Genomic DNA, 24,180 nt, shown 5'->3' on the forward strand with positions numbered 1-24,180 from the left:
ATTGGGCTAGTGAAATATACACTAGATTTCAGAGACCTAGTATGATAAAATACCTCATGTTGAAATGTTACCATGGTAATATTTTGAATATACTGAGTTAAGTAAAATATATTAAAACCAATTTCACTTAATTTTTGTGACTACTGGAAAACTTAATGCATATGTTGGATTGCATTTCTGGTTCCCATTACATTTCTTTTGGACTGTGCTGCTCTAAATCATTACAGTGCAATAATAACAACAATAATAATAGGTGACATTTATTGGGCACTTACTATGTGCCACATACTGTGCTGATTGCCTTTACAAACACCATTTCAATTAAGCCTCAAAATAACCCTTTTATTATCGTCATTTTATCAAAAAGGGAAAAAGTTTTGAGAAAGTCAGTACTTTCCCTGAGGTTAGTCAGCTAGTTAATGCAGACCCCAAATTTGAAACCTTTTATGTCTGAGTCAAAAACTGCACACTGAAAGGAGAACACTGAAATATACTGAAGTGATGGGAGAGGTGTGATTGTGTCTGGTGTCTCAGTGAGTGGGACCTCTCCAATCACACACATATACTTCAGCACACTGAAGTATAAGTAGTGGAGAGAGTCCTCTCTAGACACACACACACACACATACACACAATAAATTATTGTTATTGGATTGCCAATTAAATCTTGAGGCATTTTGTTTTTATTTTTATAAGAATATTTAATATTGTATACTTTATTTGGTATGTAGACGTTTAAAATAAAAATCACCAGGTCATAAAATAGACATCCTGGATGGATATCTCTTTTTGCAAAGCTCCAGCCCTTAGTGAACATTGGCGTAGTTGAGCCCTGAAATGAAGCAGTGAGTCAGCCTATACAAATTGCATTTAATTTTCATTCTAATTGTTCTCTCAGGTCACTGGGAAATTTATGTCCTGCCCCTCTTTGTCCACAGAGAAGAGGAAGAGGAGCAGCGTTGCTTTTTTAAGTTGTTTAGTTTTTTGGCTGATAAGAAAAAATTGCTTTCCATTTCATTGTCCCATGAAATGCTGTTTGTGTTTGAGAGAGCAACAAAATACTGTTTAATGACCCCAACTTTTCTTTCTTCTAGAGCAAAGACTCAGGTGGACTGAAGGCGGCTATGATAGAGTTGGTGGAAAGGTTAAAGTTCAAGAGCTCAGACCCTAAAGTAAGTATTGCTTTAGAATTAATTAGGTATTGATGCCCCAAGTATTTCATTCTCCTTGAGCTAAATTCAAGGGATGTTAACGACCGTCTATCTGAACATCGCATCAAGGTCTAATTAAGCCTGCCCATCAAAAACAGTGTTCTAATATCTAGAGATAACTCATCTATTTTTCCCCTTCTCTATTTTATGACTTACAACACATAATCATTAATTGTTTTCTCTGAACTGCAGACAAGTGCATTTTTAATCTTCCTTTACTGGGCCTTTGAGAGTACTGGCCTGTGTGTCCATTAAATACAGCCAAAGGCGTCCAAGATATAATCAGCTTAATGCTGGGGACTGGAATAAGCTCAGCCCTATCCAGTTCAGTACTCGCGTCTTGTCACACCCCCACTTACAGGAGCCAGTTGCCACTGTGCATGCTTTTGTCCTCATGACCTGGAGTCTGGTCTGGGAAATGGTTTAAGCTTCCTGCTTTCTCTGTAAGATGTTGGGGGCTGTCTGATTGATATTCTGGGAGACTCCATGCCAGGGTTATACCAGGGTTGGGGGTGGGCTGGGCACTGAGCATACCAGAGGGATTATGACTAACACAGCCTCCCTTCTCCTACCCAGACACTTGCTGTGGCACTGCCTGGTATTGGTGCCAGCTGGCTCTGCCTGAGAATCAAAGCCTCTCACAGTTAAATATGGAAAGGAGCATGATTTTGTTTGGCTTTTTGTGTTGGGTTTTTTTTTTAATTTAAAGATTTTTATGAGAGAAATAAGACTAGCATTTCTTGAGCACCTACCAAGAGCCAGGCACTGTGCTAAGAACCTTACATGCCTTTTTAAAAAATTTGTTGTAAAATATACTTAATGAAGTTTACCATTTCAACCATTTTTAAGTGTATAGTTGAGTGACCTTAAGTACATTCACATTGTTGTACATCACCACCATCTCTCTCCAGAGAACGTTTTCCATCATCCCAAACTGAAACTGTACCCATTAAGCACTACCTCCTGTTCCCCCTCTCTTCTTACATACTTGTGATCATTGCAGTAACCTTGTAAATAGCTTTTATTCTCATTTTATTGATAAAAACACTGAGGCTCAGAGAGGTAGGGCCTGTTGTCCCCAGTAGAGTACAATTTAGAGCTGAGATTCAAATTCTGACTGCAGTGCCTGTGCTCTTTTATATGATGCTGCGAGCACTGGGCTTCATCTCTTTTCTGCCGTATAATCACATTGTGCCTCCGTCTTCTAATCCGAAACACTGAATGAGGCAGAGCCACAGACAATGACAGGCTCTTCAAAAGGCGGCTGCAGTTACCAGTCTACACAATAATTTTCTCTTCATACAGCATTGAAAGTATTGGGACGTTGGTAATATCGCTTGTCTTATGGTGTAGTTACGGTCCCAGAGGTAAGGAAGTACCTTGAGAGGAAAAAATTGGGGTAACCTTTACCAATTTTCAAAGTAGAAAGACCCCTTTCCCCCCTCAAAACTATTTATACCAAAGTAGTTTTCCTTTAGTGAGGACGAACTAATTAATTATTAAAGACAACAAAGTTGTTTTTTTTTTTAACCGAGTTTCTCTGGTTTCTGGGACAACAGCTATCCTGTTTTTTCTCTTTCTGCCACACCCACATGCTTATAGACAGTGAAGAGTGAGAGGATGTGTACAAATCACACTGAGTGGCTTCTGTGTGTAATGATGATACGAGTAAAGTGCTTTGGGATCCTTTGTATAGTACTTCTGATGGGAAACTTGCCAGAGGTGAAAGAATTGAGTGGTCCCAGGAGAGCAACCTGTGGAAGCCTCAAGATTTTCCCATGGTCTATCATAAGCTAAAGGATATTCACTAAGGCCACACTTCACCTTGGATATGTTTATACACACTTACTTTTCTTTTATCTTATCTTTATCTCACCGTGTTTAATTTTCCACCAATCTATTTTATTTTCAAGCCACTTTTTAGTCTACCATTTGTGTATGGAATTTTTACCTGGAGCCAGCTTGAAGAAGGACCAACATAATTGCAGAATGATTGCCAGATCACAGAGGGGGTGAAAAAAAGGGCTAATTAAATACATAATTTCTGCAGCAAGGAAAAGCTTCCCAGAAATAAATTGGTGTCTTCCAAAAGAACCTATAAGTTTTTAGTCTGTTCTGTTTTCCCTTCCAACCCCATCATCCCCTTTTTAAGTTGGCCTATTTAAGAAGGGCAGAATCTCTCAGGCTTTATGACCTGTCACTTCCTGGCACAGCAGCTTTACATAGAAGCACTGATTGACTCATGGAGCACTGAACACTGTCTCTGCCTCACTTCCTCTAGAATTCCCTAAAGCCTCGCAAAGCTTGATTAGTCCAGACACTGAGGTCTGCGGGGGACTGAGTTAATTTTTACCTCTCAATTTTGCTGGAGAGGGGTGGAAGATGCTTAGATTAACCATTTTTCAAAATTATAAAATAATATATGCTTATAGATTAAAGATACGGATATCCATAGAGGAAAACTAAAATGAATTTCCCTAAGTTAACCACTATTAAAAGTTTGGCATGTAACTTCTAAACAGTTTTTCATATGGAAATGTACTTCTAAGGTATTTTACAAAAATTTTACTATAGCTGTGGTTTTATTACACAGAATATCTTCAATATTCTTAAACATTTTATCAGTAATACGGACTTCTTTAATGACATGCCTCATTTTGTCCAAAATATTTGTCAGACACCCTCTTTTCTTCAGCTTGGTGGTTCTTAAACTTCAGTGTGCATGCAGATCACCTAGAGGACTTGTGAAAATGCAGTCCTGGGCCGCCTCCCAGCGTTGCTGACTCGGTGGGCCTGGGGGAGGGGGGCTAGGAACTGTGCTGTTTTCCTGCCCTCTTGTGTTTTTGGGTTTTTTCATTCCTTTCAGCAAATAGCCAAAAGAGCTCTTGTAAGTAAGTCCAAATGATTTCAACCTTGAAAAAAATGAAATGCATAGAAGTCTAGGCTTAGAAAACAGATCAGTTGAGCTGAGGTAGCAAAGGAAGAGTACGGAGGGGTAAAGGGAGGTAAACTGAGTCATCAGTTCCGGCTGCCTGAGTGGAAGGATTCCTTTAAAGGTTATGTCCAACAGAGAAGTAGCAAAGCCAAAAAAAAAAAAAAGGGGGAAAGGAGTCCTGGTCAGGAATTAGGATGATCAAAGCCCATGCCATGGTCCAGGAGTAGGCTGAGTTCTAAAACCAGAGGGACAGCAGGAGACAGCAAATTCCAGCCACTAGGGCTGAGCCTGAGGACACGTATGAGAGCCAGTGGTGGCTGGCAAATAAGGCACAAGTCCAGATGGGATTGTGTGCTTGCATGCTGCTGTGGTGAGCCCTGCTTTAAAGGGTACAGACCTCCAGGGGTCTAGAACTTGTATACAGTGGAAGGAGATTATTTTTAATAACACTCTTTATTTTGTTTAGTTGAAAGTGGTCTATTAAATAATCCTAGTATGTCTGACATGATCCAGTTTGCAAACTCTTTTGTTCAGCCATACTTTTCAGAAACATCTGTTGCACAAAGCAAGATTTTAGTCTCTAGATTTCTTACATTTGTACTAGATTTTAGGGAAGTTAAAAGATGTAGTTAACTGAGGTGTGTACATGTGTATATGTCTGGACCTGGATTTTTAGGAAATTTAATGCATCTGAGTTCTTTACAGCTTTCCTTTGTAGTGACTATGCAGTTATCTTTCATAGTTTACCCAGAGGAAACTGAAACTTAGAAAACACATCGATTCCCTTCCCTTCCTTCCCCCTGCCCAGGCTCCCAGGAAGCATTGAACCAAAAGCATAACAAGCTAAGCTCACACTAACCTGTTATTATGCAGTTAATAGTAACCACTTTCCTATTATGTATTGATTGCTTTTCTTTCCATCTAAGATGCACCATTCACTGTTTACTATCGCTAGTGTGCTTGAAACAAAACAGTTAAAACCACATTTGTGTATCTTGAATTCATACTAATTTAATAAGAAGTGATTCTCAAAAAAAAGCATCTTAAACTTGAGCCACGTGGCTCACATTTTTCTGTCTGACTGGAGTGGGATCTAATCATGCTAAGGCTGTCTAGAACATAATCAGGCTCTTTTCCTTCTTCTTTTCTCCAATCTCTAAAGATATTCCTACTGAAGCGTGAAACTAAAGAATGTCTAGCAACATGAAATCAGTTAAACAGAACTGAGAATTGTTTTCCTATTTTATTTTTATTTAGCATTTACATAGCATTTGGTAACTGCAAGAGAATTTTACAGTCCTTTTTAATAGCTGATATCACTGACATGGAACACAGCCCAGTTCTTCACTCCTGGGCTAATCAGACTGTTGTTAAAATGATAGGTTTTACATGTACAAATAGTAATGGATATAAGCAAAACCTAACTTGAATTCTTGGTGTTAGTGTCCTGTTACTCACCAGAATCAAGTCAGGTCTCGTGCTCGTCCTTGCCCTGCCCTAAGATAAAAGTATTCAGCCGACTGAAACAGAGAATTGAGATGCCTCAGTTGTCAAGCTGATTCATTCAAAAGTATTCCTTTGGTTGGAGGGTTATTAGAATTATTGACCTATTTCTTCACTTTGCATTTTAAAAAAGAAGTTGTTAAGTAGTAATCTTGGAAAGCGTGAATTGTGTTTATCTCTGTATTCTCAAGCCCTTCTAGCATGGTACCTGGCACATAGTAATAGCTATGCATTATCTATTACAACAACCATAGGAAAAGAAATATTATTTGCCCTATTTTATGGATAGGCAGTCCAAGACTAAGGGGGTTAAATAACTTCCTAGTAAGCGATGGGACCAGGACTTAACTTCAGATTTGTCCTACTTTAACACTATTGTTGAACCCATGGATGAGTAGATACTTATACATAGAGCCCGTCATCCCTAGCAGTATGACTGTTATCTTTGCTAACTATTTTCTCCTCATACCCTTCTTTTTTTTAATTGAAATATAGTTGATTTGCAATGTTGTGTTAATTTCTGGTGTGCAGCATAGTAATTCAGTTATTTATATATATAAATTCCTTTTCATATTCTTTTTCATTATAGGCTGTTACAAGGTATTGAATATAATTCCCTGTGCTATACCATAGGACCTACCTTGCTGTTTATCTATTTTATATATAGTAGTTAGTATCTGCAAATTCCAGACTCCCAATTTATGTCTCCACTCTCCTTCCCCACTGGTAACCACAAGTTGGTTTTCTTTGTGAGTCTCTTTCTGTTTTGTAGATAAATTCATTTGTCTCATTTTTTTTTAGATTTCACATATAAATGATATCATGTGGTATTTTTCTTTCTCTTTCTGGCTTACTTCACTTAGTATGACAATCTCCGGGTTCATACATGTTGCTGCAGATGGCATTATTTTGTTCTTTTTTTATGGCTGAGTGGTATTCCATTGTATGTATGTATGTGTGTATATATATATATGAGGACACCAGAGTAAAGGTTCTTGCCCAAGGTCACCCAGGCAATTTCAGCAGAGCTGGAGAAGGTTGACAGCTTTTAGTACTACAGCTCTGTAGTTTTCCCATAAAGAGTAGTTTTGTCCATTTGACAAGGATATGGAAAAATTGGAACCCTCATACATTTCTAGGAGGAATATAAAATGGTGTAGTCACTTTGGAAAACAATCTGGCAGTTCCTCAGAAGGTTAAATGTAGAGTTGCCATATCATCCAACAATTCCATTCTTGGTGTATACCCAAGAGAAATGAAAACACCAATAAAATGAAAACACACCAGTGTTCATAGCAGCATTATTCACGCTAGCTAGAATGTGGAAACAACAACGTGTGGATAAATGAAACGTGGTATATATGTGTAAAGTGGAGTACTGTTTGGCACTGAAAAGAAGTGAACCACTGATACATGCTGCAACAAGGGTGACCCTCAGAAGCGTCATGCTGAGTGAAAGAAGTTATTCACAAAAGACCAAGTGTTGCATGATTCCATTTATATGAAATGTCCAGAAAAGGCAAATTTTTAGAGAAAGAAAATAGATCTGTTGCTTGGGGCTGAGGGAGATGGAGGATTGAGGGGCAGTGACTACTAAAGGATATGAAATTTCTTTTTGTGGTGACGAAAATATTCTGTTGATTGTGATGATGATCACACAACTCTGAGTATACTAAAACCACTGAATTGTATACTTTCAGTGGGTGAATTGAATAATACATATTATGTCTCAATAAAGCTGTTGAGAGAGAGATTACTGTCTGAATCACTTTTTTTAGCCCTTTACTTGAATTGTCATAGTGAATAGTCTTTTTTCTTTCTCCTTTCCTCTTCTGGATAGGAATGCGGATCAGAAATCTAATGTTAACCTCTGTCAGGGAGAGGAAGTATTTTACAGTTATTAAAAGCTCCAACTGGTAGCAAATTGCACTGAGACACATCCCCTCCAGAGTTGATAACTAATAAGTCATGGGCAAGTCTTGTTCTTAACCTTTCCATTTTTCAGGGTTTTTTTTTTTTGTTTTTTCAGCTGCAAAATAGATGATAACAGTACATACTTCACTGAATTGTTAGGAAAATTAAGTGAGATAGTCCATTTAAAATGCTTAGTACAACATCCTGTAAATGGTGGCTGCTACTAGCTTTCTCCTGGTCCTGAGAACCACCACTGTTTCCAGCAGAGGGGCAAGGGTACATGGGCGCAGTTTCCCTCCTCACCCATCTCCGCTCACCTGTCTCCAAGAGTTCAAGAGACCTTCCAATCCTGGTGGAGAAAAATAAGCCACCTGTTTATAACTAACTCAGTTCTGCACTTTGATCAGTTAATACTTCCAGGATCAGTGACCCTTATGGATTGCAATTTTTAAAGGGTCATGGCTACCTCTTTGAGTGATGATGACAAGCAAATAAGTTGAGTTATATCTCCATAGTTGAGACCCCTTGACGTTGCTGTGTGGCTCTGACTGTGGGCCTTGCCTGGCTGCCTTGCCGGTGTTGGTTCAGTGTAGCTCTGTTGCTCATTCAAGTCAAGGCAAATATATCTGCCTTGGGGAGTGTGCAACTGTGTGTCCATATATTCCCAATAGAAACAAGAAATCAATTCATAGAAGCAATTATGTTTATTGTTATGGAGAAAACTCTCTAGTTAGCAAAACTGCCTGGTGCCAAATTAGAAGAAAACTAAAGAAATTAAAAGTCACAAAAGAAATTACGTGTGGCATTTAAGAGAGACATTGGGAGATGTAGCCTCACTTTAAAGTAAACACCACTGAGATTCTGGTTCCCTTTCTACTTCCCTTTCTCCCTTCCCCTGCGGCTTTACCCTTTATCTGTTTTCTTCCCAGTGGAGCCCCAGAGCTCCTAATTGAAGCACTGTAACAATTGACTCTAGGCATTTAAAAACCTGGGTGGACACGGTCTCTGAGCTGCCTGGTGGGCTAGAGCATTGTTAGAAATCAAAGGGATCGAGCTTTAAATGGCTTAATAAAATTAACACATTGTGATGTCCTTCTCCCCCTACTCCAGCTCCTCTGCACTGACAGGAGCTTGATAATGTACTCTCTGCCAAAGCTTGAAGGGCTTATTACGTGGCCAATGTGAAGAAGGGAGTGGAGCTGTCAGGACTCCCCCATAGCAGCCACGCTTCGCATTTCCAGTGCAGGATTGTATTTGACATTTAATTTAGAAGCCTGGATATCTAGATACAAAACTTTACTGTAATAATAGTGATAAAAAGACTTTAAGGGCCTCCTTCTTTCTTATCCCCCCTTTCCCCATTTCCTCTTAGTTCAAAACTTGGGTTTGCTCGAGGGAAAATGTGGGTTTTTTCTTTTTTGATGTCTTAAGGCTAAAGCTACAGAATGCAACTCTCAGTCAACCAGGTTTATATAGATGCCTGTATGTATATATGAATGTAAAATTTGAAAACCAGGCCTCTCCCCTGATTGACTCTGCATTTAGCCAAAGGGCAGAATCCATCAGGTCTCTACAGTTGTGTAGAGAGCTTCATTCAACCCAGTGTTCCAGTTAATGACCATCCATCCCTTTGTTGAATGGCTTTTGTTTACTTATTGAGCAGGTGAAATAGATTTGATGATATTGCCTTAATTCCTAACTCAATCTATTAGTTAGACATTATAATCCCCATTTTACAAATGAAGAAACAAATATTCAAGAGGCTTAATGACTTGTTCCAAGGCCACAGGGCTAATGCAGTAAATTGCCTTTCTATGATTGCTATATGGAATTATTAATAGCTGTAGGAAGTTACTAACTTTTTGCTTATAGAAGATGGGTTTGGAAGAATATACCAACATAGAGTTTGTTTAGACTTCCAGGGGAAAAAGATTGAGTGTGCCATGCTTTCCTTTCCTGTTATGATGAAAGAGCGCAGACTTCAGAGCCAGATAACCTGAGTCCATATACTGGTGCTCATCACCTCTGTGACTTGATTTGTCTGAGCCTTCAGCTTCATCTGTAAAATGGGAACAGTCATATTATGTTTTTAGTAATGAGCCTTTAATGCTCTGTGTGTGTGTGTGTGTGTGTGTGTGTGTATACATGTGTACTTACGTTTGTATGTAAGGGAGGGAAAACCATGAAAGGGAGGAAATTCAGAAGAAGCATATTGCAGGGTCATACTCATGGAGCTGGTGGAGAACAAACAGTACAGTACTTAGGCTCGAGTACCAAAAGGTACAGTCTCAGGAGAAGCACTCTGACAGATAGAGGAGGGCTGCAGTGTCCTGACTGACATCTGGGTTCCTGTCTAAGAGACTGTGATTCTGAGAGTCAAAGCTTCAAGCCAAGCGAGAGACTGTCTAAGGCAAATCTGAGGTCTGAACACCAAGGGGGAGAGAGCCTGAGGGTATGTTTAGTTACTAAGTCTGAAAGGGCCAAGGGTGGGTTTTGAAGTCAACATTAGAAAGCTGGGGATTCAGGCCCAAGTGGAGATGAGAAAGGAGAAAATGCTAGCCTAGGACAAGTTGGAGGTCACATCAGAATCCTAAATAGTTTCTTCAAATTACTCAGAAGCTCTTTGTGACTTGGAATTTTGCTTCAGCAAGCTACTAGTGCAAGGTGAGTGGGGCTGGGTTAAAAGGTCTAGGTGAAGGGGCAGGTGGAGCTTAAATGGAGCATTTGGGTCTAGAGAATGGGTACAGTTGCTTAGTGGAAAGTAGTGGGAAGGGGATACAGGAAGGGGTGTTCATAGATACAGGGCAGACCTCCCCAGGCAGATTGTGGCAGAGAGGCAGATGTGGGACGGCTTCTGACACTCAGTCACAATGTATTGACTGCCGTATGTGCAGGACCCTAAGCAAAGATGTCATAATTTCTCCTCCAGATAATAAGTCAAGAGACCTATTATCTGGTGGAGAAAATAAAACAACTCCGGAGTTTAGAGCCTGGGTGGTTGTCTAAACCGTGATATCGTTGAGGAAGAAAGGGGAACAGGACAAGGTCTTAAGGGTAGATATGAAAGAACAGTGTGGTTACAAGGCAAACTATGTAGTCAAACTATGTGGGTTCAAATTCTAACTCTGCCACCTACTATGTATGTGAATTTGGACAAGCTTCTTACCCGACTGTATCTCAATTTTTCACCTATAAAATTGATATAATGATAATTGCCACCTCATGGTATCGTGATGATTAACTGAAGTAACACATATAAAGTGCTTAGAATATTGCCTAATATGTAAGTGCTCCAAATAGTAGCAATGACAATGATGAGGTGAAGGGAGAGGATTCAGTTTGAGGCTTGATGCTGTAAGTAATAGAAAAGTGTCCAGGTGGGGATACACATCAAAAGGAACTGTGGGACTGGAGACCTAGAGAGAAAATCCAGGCTTAGCAGCCATCTCTGTGGGGGCGGTAGTTGAATTGCAAAGATGGGATGAAGTTGCTAAGGAGGAGAGTTTAGAGAGAAGGTGATTTTGCCCCCAGAGGACATTTAACAATGTCTGGAGACTGCGGTTGTCACAATTGGGAGTGAGGGAGCAATGCTACTCTCATCTACTACATAGAGGCCAGGGCTGCTGCTACATATTTTACAATGCAAAGGCCATTTCCCTTCACAACAAAGAGCTATGAACTCCAAATGTCAGTAGTGTTGAGGTTGAAAACCCTTGGGGTTTCTCAATCACAATCACCTGGAGACTGTGTAAAATTGCAGAGATGAAGCTGATAAACAGAAAGCCAGAGAAGTCCAGGGTCACAGAAACCATGGGAGGAGAGAAGACTGGGGGCATCAGCAGTGCTAAATGATACAGACAGATCAGCAGTGAGGGCAGATGGAGTTGGGGACTAGTGGACTCCTGGTGCTAGAGGAGACTGGGCAGCAGGTTTTATGTGACTTTCTAAATAAACCCTGGTTAAAGGTAGGAGAGATGATAATCTCTTGATAGGGCAGCATTGCCAAAGGAAAAGGGGGGTTCTGCATTCTTTTTTACTTCTTATTTTGACTGTGTCACCTTAACAACTTCTAGCTCAGATTCCTGGTCCCCTGATATCTGATCTTGTTTTCACAACAAATGTGATTAGAAGCTAACTTGGGTTAGTGAATTAGCTCCAAGAGTGTAAAATTTGTGCAGCTGTATCGTATTAGAGATCAACGGGAGACTGAGTTTGGCTTTTCATTTTTAGTAGCTTAGGAGCCTGAGGCCCTGAGAGATTCAGTGACTTGTCCAAAGTCACACAGCTGGTTGATTCTGGAAGACAGGTCTGACTAACATCCAGGGTCTCTGACTTCCCATTCCGAGTACTCTCATCTGTGCCAGGTTGCTTTCCAGTGGTCTAAATCCTCGTTCTCAGAGGCTCATTTTTCTTTTCAGAAGGAGGTTACTATATTGAGTGGTTGTCAGAGGTTGATCCAAGGTGAATCTTTGCCCCATAGCTTACCTGCTGCATAACACTGTTTACGTGTTGTCACCATTGTGGGCTTCAGTTCCCCTAACACAAAATGAAAATATTGTTGCCTACCTGAGAAATAAATCAGAAACACATGGGACGCTGCCTGCATATGGTAGCTCTTAATATTTTCATTATCATTATTCATAAAATCCTGTCTTTGTCACAGAATAAAAGGCAAGAGAATGTCCAGTGACAGAAGCTAGGCCAAAGTTAAGCATGCCTTCTGTTTCACCCAGCCTTGCTCCTAACTCCATCTCCTGCTTTATGATCAGAGCAGTATCATGAGGGTTGGTACTGCCATGGTTATACAAGGTCCCGAGGCAGCTGTCTCTGTTATATTTTGATGATGTCGGTTTGTCATTGATGAACCTGGTATTTCTCAAAAGTGGATGACTTTACACTTAAGGTCACTCACTGGACCAACTAGTTAGACATTTTTCAGCATTTTGCTCTTCTGAGGCGCTCTTCTGAGGATGACTGAGAGTCCCATAGCGGAACAGCAGCATGTGCTCTAAGTGCCTAGATGTTGTGGCAGCCATTATTTTAATGGGCTTTAGTTGAAAAGGACTTGAAAAACCTTTGATTTGTTGTAGAAAAGGGGAATCAGGTTAGGAAGGAAGGGTCTGGTATTAATTGGGAAGACAGAGAATAAAATGTTGACATGTTTGGGACCAAGGTTTAAGCAGAAGAATTATCCTGCCTAGCCCTTTGGATGCTCACCTCACCCCTAGACCTTCTCTTGGCTCCATTCCAGTGGCTATTTAGTTTTCTGTTTCAATTGTATTGATTTTTAAAAATAAACTTTATTTTTAGAATAGTTTCAGATTTACAGCAAAACTGAACAAGAAATAGTTCCCATATACCCTCTCCTTCCACATACTTCACCGTCAATTTACCACACCAGAATGGTACATTTTTTTTTTACAATCAATGAACCTACATTGACTCATCATCACCCACAGTCCATAGTTTGCATTAGAGTTCACTCTTGGTGTTATACATTCTGTGGATTTGGGAAAATGTATAGTGACATGTTATCTGCTATTATCATATCATACAGAGTATTTTCACAGCCTGGAGAATCTTCTGTATTCTACCTGTTTGTCCTTCTCTCCCCAAACCTCTGACATCCACTGATCTTCTACTGTCTCCACAGCCTTTTCCAGAGTGTCGTATAGTTGGAATCATAGTGTATAGCCTTTTCAGACTGAATTCTTTAAACACTTTTTTTAAACATTGAATAATAATCCATTGTCTGAATGTATGAAAGTTTATTTATCCACTCATCTGCTTAAAGACATCTTGGTTGCTTCCAAGTTTTGGCAATTGTGAATAAAGCTGTAAACATCCATGTGTAGGTTTTTGTGTGGACATAAGTTTTCAGCTCTTTTGGGTAAATACCAAGGAGCATAATTGCTGGATTGCATGGTAAGAGTATATTTAGTTTTGTGAGAAATTGCCAAACTGTCTTCCATAGTGGCAGTACCATTTTGCATTCTCATCAGCAGTGAATCAGAGTTCCTCTTGCTCTGCATCCTCATCAGCATTTGGAGTTTACATAGTTCAGATTTTGGCCATTCTAATAGGTGTGTAGTGGGATCTCAGTGTTGTTTTAATTTGCATTTCCCTACTGATGTATCATGTTAAGCATCTTTCCTACGATTATTTATCATCTGTATATCTTCTTTGGTGAGATACCTGTTCACGTTATTGGCTCTTTTTTTAATCATGTTGTTTTCTTATTGTTGAGTTTTAAGAGTTCTTTGTATATGTTGGTAACAGTCCTTTATCAGGTGTGTTTTTATAAATGTTTTCTCCCAGTCTGAGTCTTGCCTTTGCATTCTCTTAACAGGGTCTTTCTCAGAGAACAAGCTTTTAATGAAGTTCAGCTTATCAATTATTTCTTTCATGGATAGTGCCTTTGGAATTGTATCTAAAAACTTGTCACCACTCCCAGGGTCATCTAGATGTCCTCCTATGTGATCTAGGAATTTTATGGTTTTGCATTTTACGTTTAGGTCTATAATCCATTTTGAGTTAATTTTTGTGAAAGATGTAAGATCCATGGCTAGTGTCATTTTTTTGCATCCGTCCAGTTGTTTCAGCACCATTTGTTGAGAAGACTGTGTTTTCTCCATTGTATTGCTTGTGCTCCTTTGTTCAGGATTAACTGACTACATTTACATGAATCTATTTATGGGCTCTCTGTTCTGTCCACTGATATATTTATTTGTTTGTTCACCAGTACCACACTCTGGATTACTGTAGCATTATAGTAAGTCTTGAAGTTGAGTAGTGTCGGTGTTCCAATTTTGTTCTCCTCCTTCAATATTGCATTGACTATTATGGGTCTTTTGCCTCTCTCCATATAAACTTTAGAATTAGTTCGTTAATATCCACAAAATAACTTATTGGGATTTTGATGAGTATTGCATTGAATCTATAAATCAAGTTTGAAAGAACTGACATCTTGACAATATTTAGTCTTCCTATCTATGGACATGGAACAACCTTTACATTTTTTTCTGCTTTGATTTCTTTCATGATAATTTTCCTCATATAGATTTTACACATAATTTGTTAGGTTTCTACCTAAGTATTTCATTTTTGGAGTGCTAATGTAAATGATACTGTGTTTTTAAATTCAAACTTGTTTGTTGATGGTATATAGGAAATTGATTGACTTTTATATATTAGCATTGTATCTGGCAACCTTATTATAATTACTTATTAGTTCCAGGAGTTTTTTGACGGTTCTTTTGGATTTTTTGCATAGATAATCATGTCATTTGTGAACAAAGGCAGCTTTATTTCTACCTTCTCAATCTGTAAATCTTTTCTTTCTTTCTTTTTTTTCTGTTGCATTAGCTAGGACTCCCAGTATGATGTTGAAAAGGAGTGGTGGGAGGAAATGTTGCCTTGTTCTTGGTCTTAGTAGGAAAAATCTGGTTTCTCATCATTAAGTATTACGTTAGCTGTAGATTTTTTGTACATTTTTTTAAATGAAGTTGAGAAAGTTCTCCTCTATTCCTAATTTGCTGAGAATTTTTATCATAAATGGTTGTCAGATTTTGTCAGGTGGTTTATATGCATCTGTTGATATGATCATGTGATTTTTCTTCTGTAGCCTATTGATGTGATCAGATTATAGGAACTGATTTTCAAATGTTGAACCAGCCTTGCATGCCCAGAATAAATCCCACTTGATCATGGTATGTAATTCTTTTTATACATTGTTGGATTCGATTTGCTAATGTCTTATTGACACCTTAACTTTTTCTTTGAACCATATTTCTTTTAAAAAATTACTGTTCAAGAAAAAAATAAGTGTTACACATTACTATAGAAAATTTGGCCTGGAAAGTAAAAAAAAAGAAAAGTACTCTTAATTCCAGCACTCAGAGATAACCACTCTCCAATATTTTGGTGTATTTCTTACCGTCTTTTATAATAGAAATAATAACAGCAGCAGTAAATATCATTATTACTTCATTGAGTGGATATTTGAAGTAACTGAGGAATAACTGAGGTAGAGATCCCATGGCAATCTATTAACAAAATGAGAAAGGAGATAAAGAGGATACAAATGACTGCTTTTGTCTAGAGGCTTCTGATGAAGATGAGAAAACTGGTTTAGGGAAGAGATTAAATGTTCATTTTAATAGTCTTTTCTCTACCCTTCTTGATACCCCACTGAAAAATCCAAGCAATTCAGGCTTCTCACCAGGTTATCAGGAAAATGTTTGACATCACTCAGTGTGTTGGTAATAGAATGTAGTTTATAATTCTTGTCTGGTATGTTTCTAGGCTACTAGATAATTTTACAAGCCTTGGGAGTGGACAGTTATCTTATTCACAAATAGTGGCTATTCCACTCATACACAAAAAATACAGGAAATGGGAGATCCAGCGATCCACTGAAAAAGGACTCTGTCCTCCTTGTTGACAAAGCTCTTGCCTTGCTTGCCCTCACTGCAGCCTGGCAGAGGTTTGCAAGGAGTTTTCTTGGAGTAAAATGCCAGAGTAAATTCTGCAGGCTATACAGAGGCCTTAACTTTGAGATTCCCTACCTGAAAGTCTCCATGGACACTGGCATGCTGAGAGGGTGCTGTGCTGTGGGAGTGAGGACAGATTACAATATTCAAAAAGTTTCATTTCCTGCCTTTTTACTCTTCTCTTTTAGAATAGTGGCCATTCAGAAGAGAGAAAGGGGAGTGAAAATGGACTTTTTGACCTTTGGGGGAGGGATTTAGAGTCTTCATCTCTACGTCATGCAGTCTACAGTTTTGTTTAGTCACTTTTGGAACGGGCTTCTTTAAAGTTACTTGCCGGAAATTTGGCTAAAAGAACAAGTATCCCTGAAGGCTTCAATCAGTGTGGACATGAATTCTTTTCTTTTGTGTAGCTTCCTGCTCCTGACCCTGTTCCATCTTTCTCAGTTCATCTCATTAACACTTTTCTGGAACAAATTTTTCTTAAGCCATCATGCTTTCTAGCTAGTATGCTTGTTGTTTGTATAATCTGCCTGTAATAGAAAAGTGAATAAAATCTTGGTTTCCTGCAGGCCAGCTAGCTGGGAGTTAAGGGCTTCAGCCTATGTCAAACACATTGAATGGTGGTGTTTTTAAGTACAAGCTCTTAATTCCAAGTTTAGTATGTTTAATTATGTATGTGTAAAGTGCCAGTCTGCATGCCTCTTGGGTCAGCCCTAGCTTAGAAATGTTAACTATAAGAATGTCTAGAAAGTACTTAACTCTTCACATGTACACCCTTTATTCCAAGATTCGCTTGGAGGGAAATCACATCCTAGTGAGGATAACAACAGAAGCAACCTGTTAACTGAAGAAAAATATCAGTTAAAAAGAAACAAATTTAAAGAACCTGAAGCAGGCAAATGTACACTGGACTGGACTGGGCCGGAGGAAAGTTGGTTTCTAAACGGGACTTTACTACTGCATCTCTCTGGGGCCTTTTTTTTTTTTTTTCATCTGTAAAGTTGGACTCAGCTCTAATAAGAAAAATCGGATGTTTACTAGTTAGTTCTCACCATTCACAAATAAGTGTGTATTTTAAAAAATCACAATACTGTGTTTAAGTAATTTTAGTAAAATACTATGTTTAAGTAATAGCAGCTTTTTACCCTAATGCAACTATAACAAAGGTATATCAACTCGCTTGTAACCTAGGGCTTTAAAGCTTTAACAACTTAGGGGCCAGTCAGTTGACCAAAGGAAGCAAACTCTTTTTTTGGTTTCATTTGTGTAGAGGACCCAGGTGAGATTTTCCTGGGGAGCGCTACCAATGCCCTAGGAGGTGCATCAAAGAGGAAGGGGAGATTTGTCTTTTAACCAGAGTAGATTTACTTTTGGCTCTATTTTACGTTGGGGTTCTACATTAAGTCTCTGCTTAGGGAAGGGAAGTTATATGGGTTTGACAAGATTTGACAATTACTAGTAGATCTTATAAAAAAGAACTATTTTACATCACCAGTTTTATCATTCTGTGATACATCCAGCCTTTCGGGAGCTGTAGGATAGAGGCTGAAGAAGTCCTAAGAAGTCTACTCAAAAGTTAAGTCAGTGGCTCCCAGCTAGCAGCTGCTGATGTGAAGAGTCTCCTGCTCCTGGAGAACTCTGAAGTTTATAGCAGAATGGAGTTTTGATGAGGAGGAGGGGAAGTGAAACCTGAAAGGGAGTATGGAAAGCTGTTTCATTCCTGCTATTGTTAGGAGTTCTTCCTCCAGAGTACTCAACCTACCACTTGCCCAATCTTCCAGGAGTCTCTCCTTTGGGCTCTGAATTTAAATGAATACCAAGACCCAGAAGTTGATTCTTACCATTTTGAACTAGGTTGGAGAATGCCTGTTTGTTGACTAGTAGGGAGCAGGAGTGAGAAGAAGGCATAAAGCTTTTACAGAGTAAATTACTCTACTTTCACTTCTCATTTGTGGCCTGATCTGTATAAAAATAAACTGCACAAAATAAAGGTTGAAAAACCTGTGTAAAGCAAAGGAGAGTAGAGATTTTTAGAAAACCATGGTTTATTAACCTACTGCAGTGGGGTCCCCACCTTTCCTGACTGTAGTGTCAGCTTCCTAACTTCAAATCACATTTGTACGTGATGTCTAGTCAGACAGGCTGAGAGTCGGTTCTTATTATGTTCTCCATTTTAGTCACCTGGAAGAGATTTTCTCAGGCATTCAGAAAAGTTCATCCCTTAGCCAAAACTTCCTAGGTTTAGTCTCTAAGAGAAGTAGAGAAGGTCCTAGTTCTTGTAAGTCCTAATTTATTTCAAAGGTAGAGATCCACTGATAAATAATCACCATGAAGCATAACAGCCTTGAAATATATACACTAAAAATAAAAAGAAATTATATAAATAAACGCAAATCACAGTTCTCAATCTGATAAAGAACTTGCAGAGTCATTAATAACATTTAACACTCCCCCTCCCCTTTTCTCTAGCACCAGGGGGAGTACCTGCAAAGAGTATATGAATTCCTGAGGGCTTGTGCCACTTAGTCACTTGATGTGTGAACATGTCATACAGGCCTTATTTTGCATTGACGTTTTTATGGCATTGTTACAATAGCTACTGAAACTATCAAGCCTCTTTCAATTTTTAAGAGGCCAATAAAAATGGCCTTATCTTCCCCTCTCCTATAGTCTTTCTCAGTCTTCTTTTTTAAGTTTTCCCAGTTTGACCTAACCTTCTGACAGACTATTAAAGTGTACAGAGCCATAGACTGGGAGCAAGAAGATTGGAGAACTCTATGTCTCCTACGAGTTAGAAGCTAAGTCTCTTTGCTTATCTGTAAAAGAAAGGGGTTCACTTAAAAGACAATTGCTTTCTCTTTCAGCTCTAAAATTCTCTACTGGCTTTCCTCCTTTTGTCTACTGTTCTTCCTTTTCCCTGTTTCCTACCTCAGCTACCCAACATGCATAGCTGTTTAAAAATACTCATAAAATAAACATGGTTGTGAGGAAACATCAAGAAGTGTAGCTACTGGCAAAATGGAGAGTTTAGAGGTTCTTATTTGGGTAGTTCCTTACTTTACTTGCTTTATGCCCTAGCCAAATACAGCCGAGAGTCATATTTTATGTAGTCTACACAGTTATTGCAAGATAAAACAATGTATTTTCACCCATCAGAAAATAAACATTTAAAGGCTTGATATTATCCAAGATTGGTGAAGGTGTCGGAAAAGGCTTACTTTCACACATTGTTGTGGAAACGTAAATGGTGCATCTTTTTTGGAGGGCAGTTTTACAGTGTTAATCAGTACTTTTAGAATATATATAAATTGACTCAGTGACTCCAGAGGTCTCTAAAGAAATTCATATGCAAATATTAAGAGGTATGGCCATGATGCTCATTGCTGTGTTGTTTATGAAAGCAAAAATTTAGAAATATCCTGTATTTCCATTAAGAAGAGAAATATTTAACAGATACATTTATCCTTTTATCTGTCTAAAGGTACATACCTATATATATCCATATCATACAAACGTTAAAAATAATACAAGAATGAAATTGATCTGTAGATACTAACATTTTTTTAGTAGAAAAGCAAGACACAACCGTATGTTCACCATGATCTATTTACATAAAAACAATATAATTGTCTACATACATACAGGTATACCTTGTTTTATTGCACTTCACAGATACTGTGTTTTTTACAAATTGAAGGTTTGTGGCAACTCTGTGTTAAGCAGTGCTATTCTTCCAACACTTCGTTTCTCTGTGTCACATTTTGTAATTCTCACAATATTTTTCAAATTTTTTCATTATTATTATATTTGTTATCATGCTCACTTTGGCAGCACATATATTATGTTGATCTGTGATCAATGATCTTGATGTTACCACTGCAGAAAGATTATGACTTGCTTAAGGCTCAGGTGATGGTTAGCATTTTTTAGCAATGAAGTATTTTTAATTAAGGTATGTACATTGTTTTTTTAGACATAATGCTGTTGCATATTTAATAGACTGCAGTACAGTGTAAACATAACCTTTGTATGCACTGGGAAACCAAAAAACTTGTATGACTCTCTTTATTATGATACTTTATTATGGTGATCTAGAACAGAACCCACGGTGTCTCCAAGGTATGCCTATATATGTATATAATTAAAATAGAACAATGACTGGAAGGACATGTATCAAACTATTAATAGTAATTACCTTCTGAGGAGAAAAATGGTATTGGGATGGAGAAAGAAAAGGAATTTCATTTTTTATGATATATACTCAGCTATTAAATTTTTAAAAAGTAATCATGTATTACTGGTATAAAAATAAACAAAAGAAAAAGTAAAAAGGAAGGATAAGGATTTACTAAAGAGTGAAAAAGTCAAAACGATTAGCAAGAAATATATAAAAAAAATTAGGAACAATATTCAGAGGATATTTCCAGAACTTCAAGATCAGATAGGACCCATGGTTGTTTGTATTTTGCTCAGGGCTGCCTAACACTTATAGTAACAGCTCTACCTTTCCATTTCTTTTTGTGTTCAACTTATTCTTACTTGTCTGTGTTCTCCAGGTAACCCGGGACCAGATGAAGGTGTTTATACAGCAGGAGTTTAAGAAAGTTCAAAAAGTGATTGCTGATGAGGAGCAGAAAGCCCTTCATCTAGTGGATATCCAGGAAGCAATGGCCACGGCTCATGTGACTGAGATACTGGCAGACATCCAATCCCATATGGATAGGTTGATGACTCAGATGGCCCAAGCCAAGGAACAACTTGATACCTCCAATGAATCAGCTGAGCCAAAGGCAGAGGTAAAAGAAAATGCCTTAAATGATTAGTAGCAGGAGAAACAGGAAGACACTGATTGCTGTGTTTGTCAACTCTGGAAATTCCCTATTTTGGTTTCTAAACATGAACGGATTGAAATCTTAGGGCATACGTGTTTAGACCAGTGTGTAAACCAGTATGGAAGTATTAGCTGCTAGGGCCTGTGCTCAGCAACTAGGCCTGGCAAAATATGTACACCATGACTTAAAGGAGTATAGTCAGTGGGGCAAATACTGTTCACAGTTACTGGGGGAAGCCAGAAATCGGAGCCAGAGAAGAAGGCAATTGACAGATCCCAAATTGTGAAATGAGCCTATAGATAAAGTCATCAAAGGGATGAGAACTGGGCTGCATGAGAATGTCAGGAAGTGGAGCATAAAGCAGACCAAAATAAAAGATTTTTGACTGATTCTGTGAATAGTGAAACGGTGCCTCAGGCTGGTTTTTATATGGAGCTAACTGTAAATTGGAGGCATAATTGTTGGATTAAGAGGAGCATGTGGGGTAGGGCATTGTAAGGATCAAAAAAGTGTGAATGAAAGACACTAGATAAGTATTGAATCACTGTACATATTTTAGTCACTACACTCATTGTTATTTTGTAACAGGAACGAAAGGGTCTTAGACATTTTGCTGAACAACATACTCAAACATTCAGAATCTATTTCTAAGAAAAAAAATTAAGGTGGCCATTTAAAAATATATATAATATTTATATTTCAGCCACTGAGGAGAGGCTACTGTTCATCAAGTTTCCTACCATTATGTTGAAAATTCTGGTCAAGATTATGCCAGATAGGTTTAGGGTAGGCCCTTCTAGAAGAAAACCTAGGAGAGTCCTGTGAACTTTCCAGGACAGCTGCTGACTCAGTGAGCTCAGCCTTAACTAACAGTTTTGCCTTGGCCAGGAGAGCCTAGCCACAGACTGAACGAGCCAGCGGCAGGGTCAAGCTATGGCCAGGAGGCAGGCAGTGTCTGTGCCGTCCTGACAGGAAATGTAAGAGACCACTGGACAGTCATCTTCACTCATCCAGGGTTCTGGATTAATTTTTATCAGCGTGTGAAAAGAATGGAACAGCTCTTGTTCTTTTCATTTCATCCTGCCCAGGATTAAGAAAGTGTGTGCCTAAATATGTTTCTAGATAGGTAAGAGAGCACTTTATGTTTATCATTTCATTTAATCCTTATTTCAGCATTCTTTGTCTCCATTTTACAGATGGGCTGTTGAGATGCCTAGGACGGCAAACACTGACCTGTGTCATCTAGTTAGCAGAAAAGAGAGCCAGGATTTAATCCATCCTTTTCTCATGCCTGTGCTTTTCCCCTACTGTATGCTGAATGCCAAACCTTCTGTTTGTATCTGTGGGAGGAATGAGGAGAATCGGTGTCCTAGACACCTTTGCATTCCTAAGACCTTTCACAGTACGCAGGTGGTCACCTTGTGCCTTAATTAACAAAAAGTTCAACCAGAGTTAACTCAGAGGATCATTGCTGTATCTCTGTCCCCAGATCCCTTCACATTGCAACTCCCACATGTATTCTGTGGATTGATTAGGTTGTTCTTTCAAAAACAAAAATTTAATTTTAAGAGAGATCTCCCTCTCTTTTATTTTCATTTCAGAGAATGAATTTAGTCCCTACCCAACATTAACTGCCCTTTAAGTACTTCAGCAGCTCAAGTGCACTATGCTTGTTAACTCTGATGGAATTACTCTTAGGGATGCAAAGATGACAAGGCCTGAGGACTAGGCAATGGACAAAATAAGCTATGAAAAATGAGAAGTAGCTTTCAGCTGGCTAGAGCTTTTACACAGAGTAGTTATTGTCTCATGGCCTCTCTCTTGTTCCAGCTAATCTGGTAATTTATTGATTAGAGCAGATTTCTAGTACCTGTCTTTCACTCAACAGAGGAATTCTTTTCTTCTTTTTACAAGGTATAGATTTTTTTAAATCACCTGCATTTTTAATTTGACCAAAAGATCCCCCCAATGTTTTATTATGAAAATTTTCAAATACATAGCAGAGTTGAAAGGATTTTTACAGATTATACACATATACCTCCACCAAGATTCTACCATTAACATTTTACTGTGCTCTATTCATTTTATATACATAGCTATTTTTCTAACCTTCTACTCCTCAATGCATCTTATCTTTGATGTGTTTAAAAACAAATTGCACCTTCTGGTTCTGAATAAGATCCACTAATCGCAGCAAAAATTCCTGGACAAAATACTAAGTCACCTACCAGAAGACTCTTAAAAGCAGAGAAAAGATGGCAGACTGACCATGTCCAAGGACCTTGGGCTATGAGGAACCACACAGCAGTGAGTTCCCTGGAAGGATAGGGCAGTTTCTTGCTTCCTATACATCCTGGCCTGGTGCCCTACAAGCTGGAAACACTAATGAGCACAGACAAATTTAACCATACCTGCCTATCTGGTGGCCAACACCATGAATAAAGCTGCTCCCATTCCCAGCCCCAATTGATACCGCAGTAGTGAGCCAGGGGGTGAAAATTTATTTTATAGCCTTGCCTGTAGTAATGAGCTGTCATTCTTCTTCCATGGAACCTTTAGGTAAAAGTCTAACTTCTGCCTTTTCCCCTGCCCCCCTCAATAGTGAGTGGTGCCCACCTCCCATGGAGCCTAAAGGTGGAACTCTGCTTCTACCCCTCCCTTGCAGTAATAGGCAGGGAATAGTATCCCTCCTCTGTGGCGACTGTAGGTGGAGCTTTAACACCTCCTTCCCACCTCTGCAGTAACTAGGCAGGGCCCCACCCCAGCTGAGTCAGTGGCTGGAATCTTACCTTCCCCTCTTGCTTTGTAGTGATGAGATGGTACCCCTCTTCCTCCTGAGCTAGCACCATGGAGACTATAGAATGGAATACTTTCATCTGAGGGGGCGACCAGAAAGAAGAACACTGCAGAAGTTTTATAAACTAAATTGACATTTGAACCGCAAGACATAAAAGTGATCTAGGACTGAACCCAAATAGGTTGACTACCTGCTAGAATAGATTTAACTCAGAACCAGATCTTACGATGTCCAGGATATAGGCCAAAGCTACTCTTTATACCAAGAACCAGTGAAATCTCAACTCTAATGAGAAAGAAAATCAGTAGATGCCAACACCAGGATGACACAGATTTTGGAATTATAGGACAAGGATTTTAAAGACACTAATAAAAATGTTTCAGTGAGCAATAACAAACACTCTGGAAACAAATAAGAAATAAAAAAACTCAGCAAAGAAGTAGAAAATATAAAGAAGGACCAAATGAAATGTTAGAACTGAAAAATACAATTGACT

General features: G+C 38.8%; 1 protein-coding gene and 1 long non-coding RNA gene across 6 annotated transcripts in view; one reads left to right on the plus strand and one right to left on the minus strand.

The window, feature by feature from the left end:
- TRIM44 (tripartite motif containing 44) overlaps positions 1–24,180 on the plus strand; it is a 97,116-nt gene that overhangs the window by 18,416 nt on the left and 54,520 nt on the right. For all 5 annotated transcript variants that reach the window (XR_012076670.1, XR_012076669.1, XR_012076667.1 and 2 more), the window contains exons 2-3: positions 1,095–1,172; positions 20,612–20,851. Coding sequence is in view for 1 of the 5 variants with exons in the window: in XM_006216860.4 (XP_006216922.2) it covers positions 1,095–1,172; positions 20,612–20,851 (318 nt within the window). In the remaining 4 variants the exon portion in view is untranslated. The remainder of the gene's footprint in view (positions 1–1,094; positions 1,173–20,611; positions 20,852–24,180) is intronic.
- On the minus strand, positions 2,227–23,730 carry LOC140698764 (uncharacterized). The gene is made up of 2 exons (XR_012076671.1): positions 23,677–23,730; positions 2,227–2,590 (listed from the first exon to the last, which is right to left on the minus strand). It is a non-coding gene; the product is annotated as an uncharacterized lncRNA (long non-coding RNA).

The sequence above is a fragment of the Vicugna pacos genome, chromosome 10 (genome assembly GCF_048564905.1).
Source record: "Vicugna pacos chromosome 10, VicPac4, whole genome shotgun sequence".
In the NCBI taxonomy this organism is placed as follows: domain Eukaryota; kingdom Metazoa; phylum Chordata; class Mammalia; order Artiodactyla; family Camelidae; genus Vicugna; species Vicugna pacos.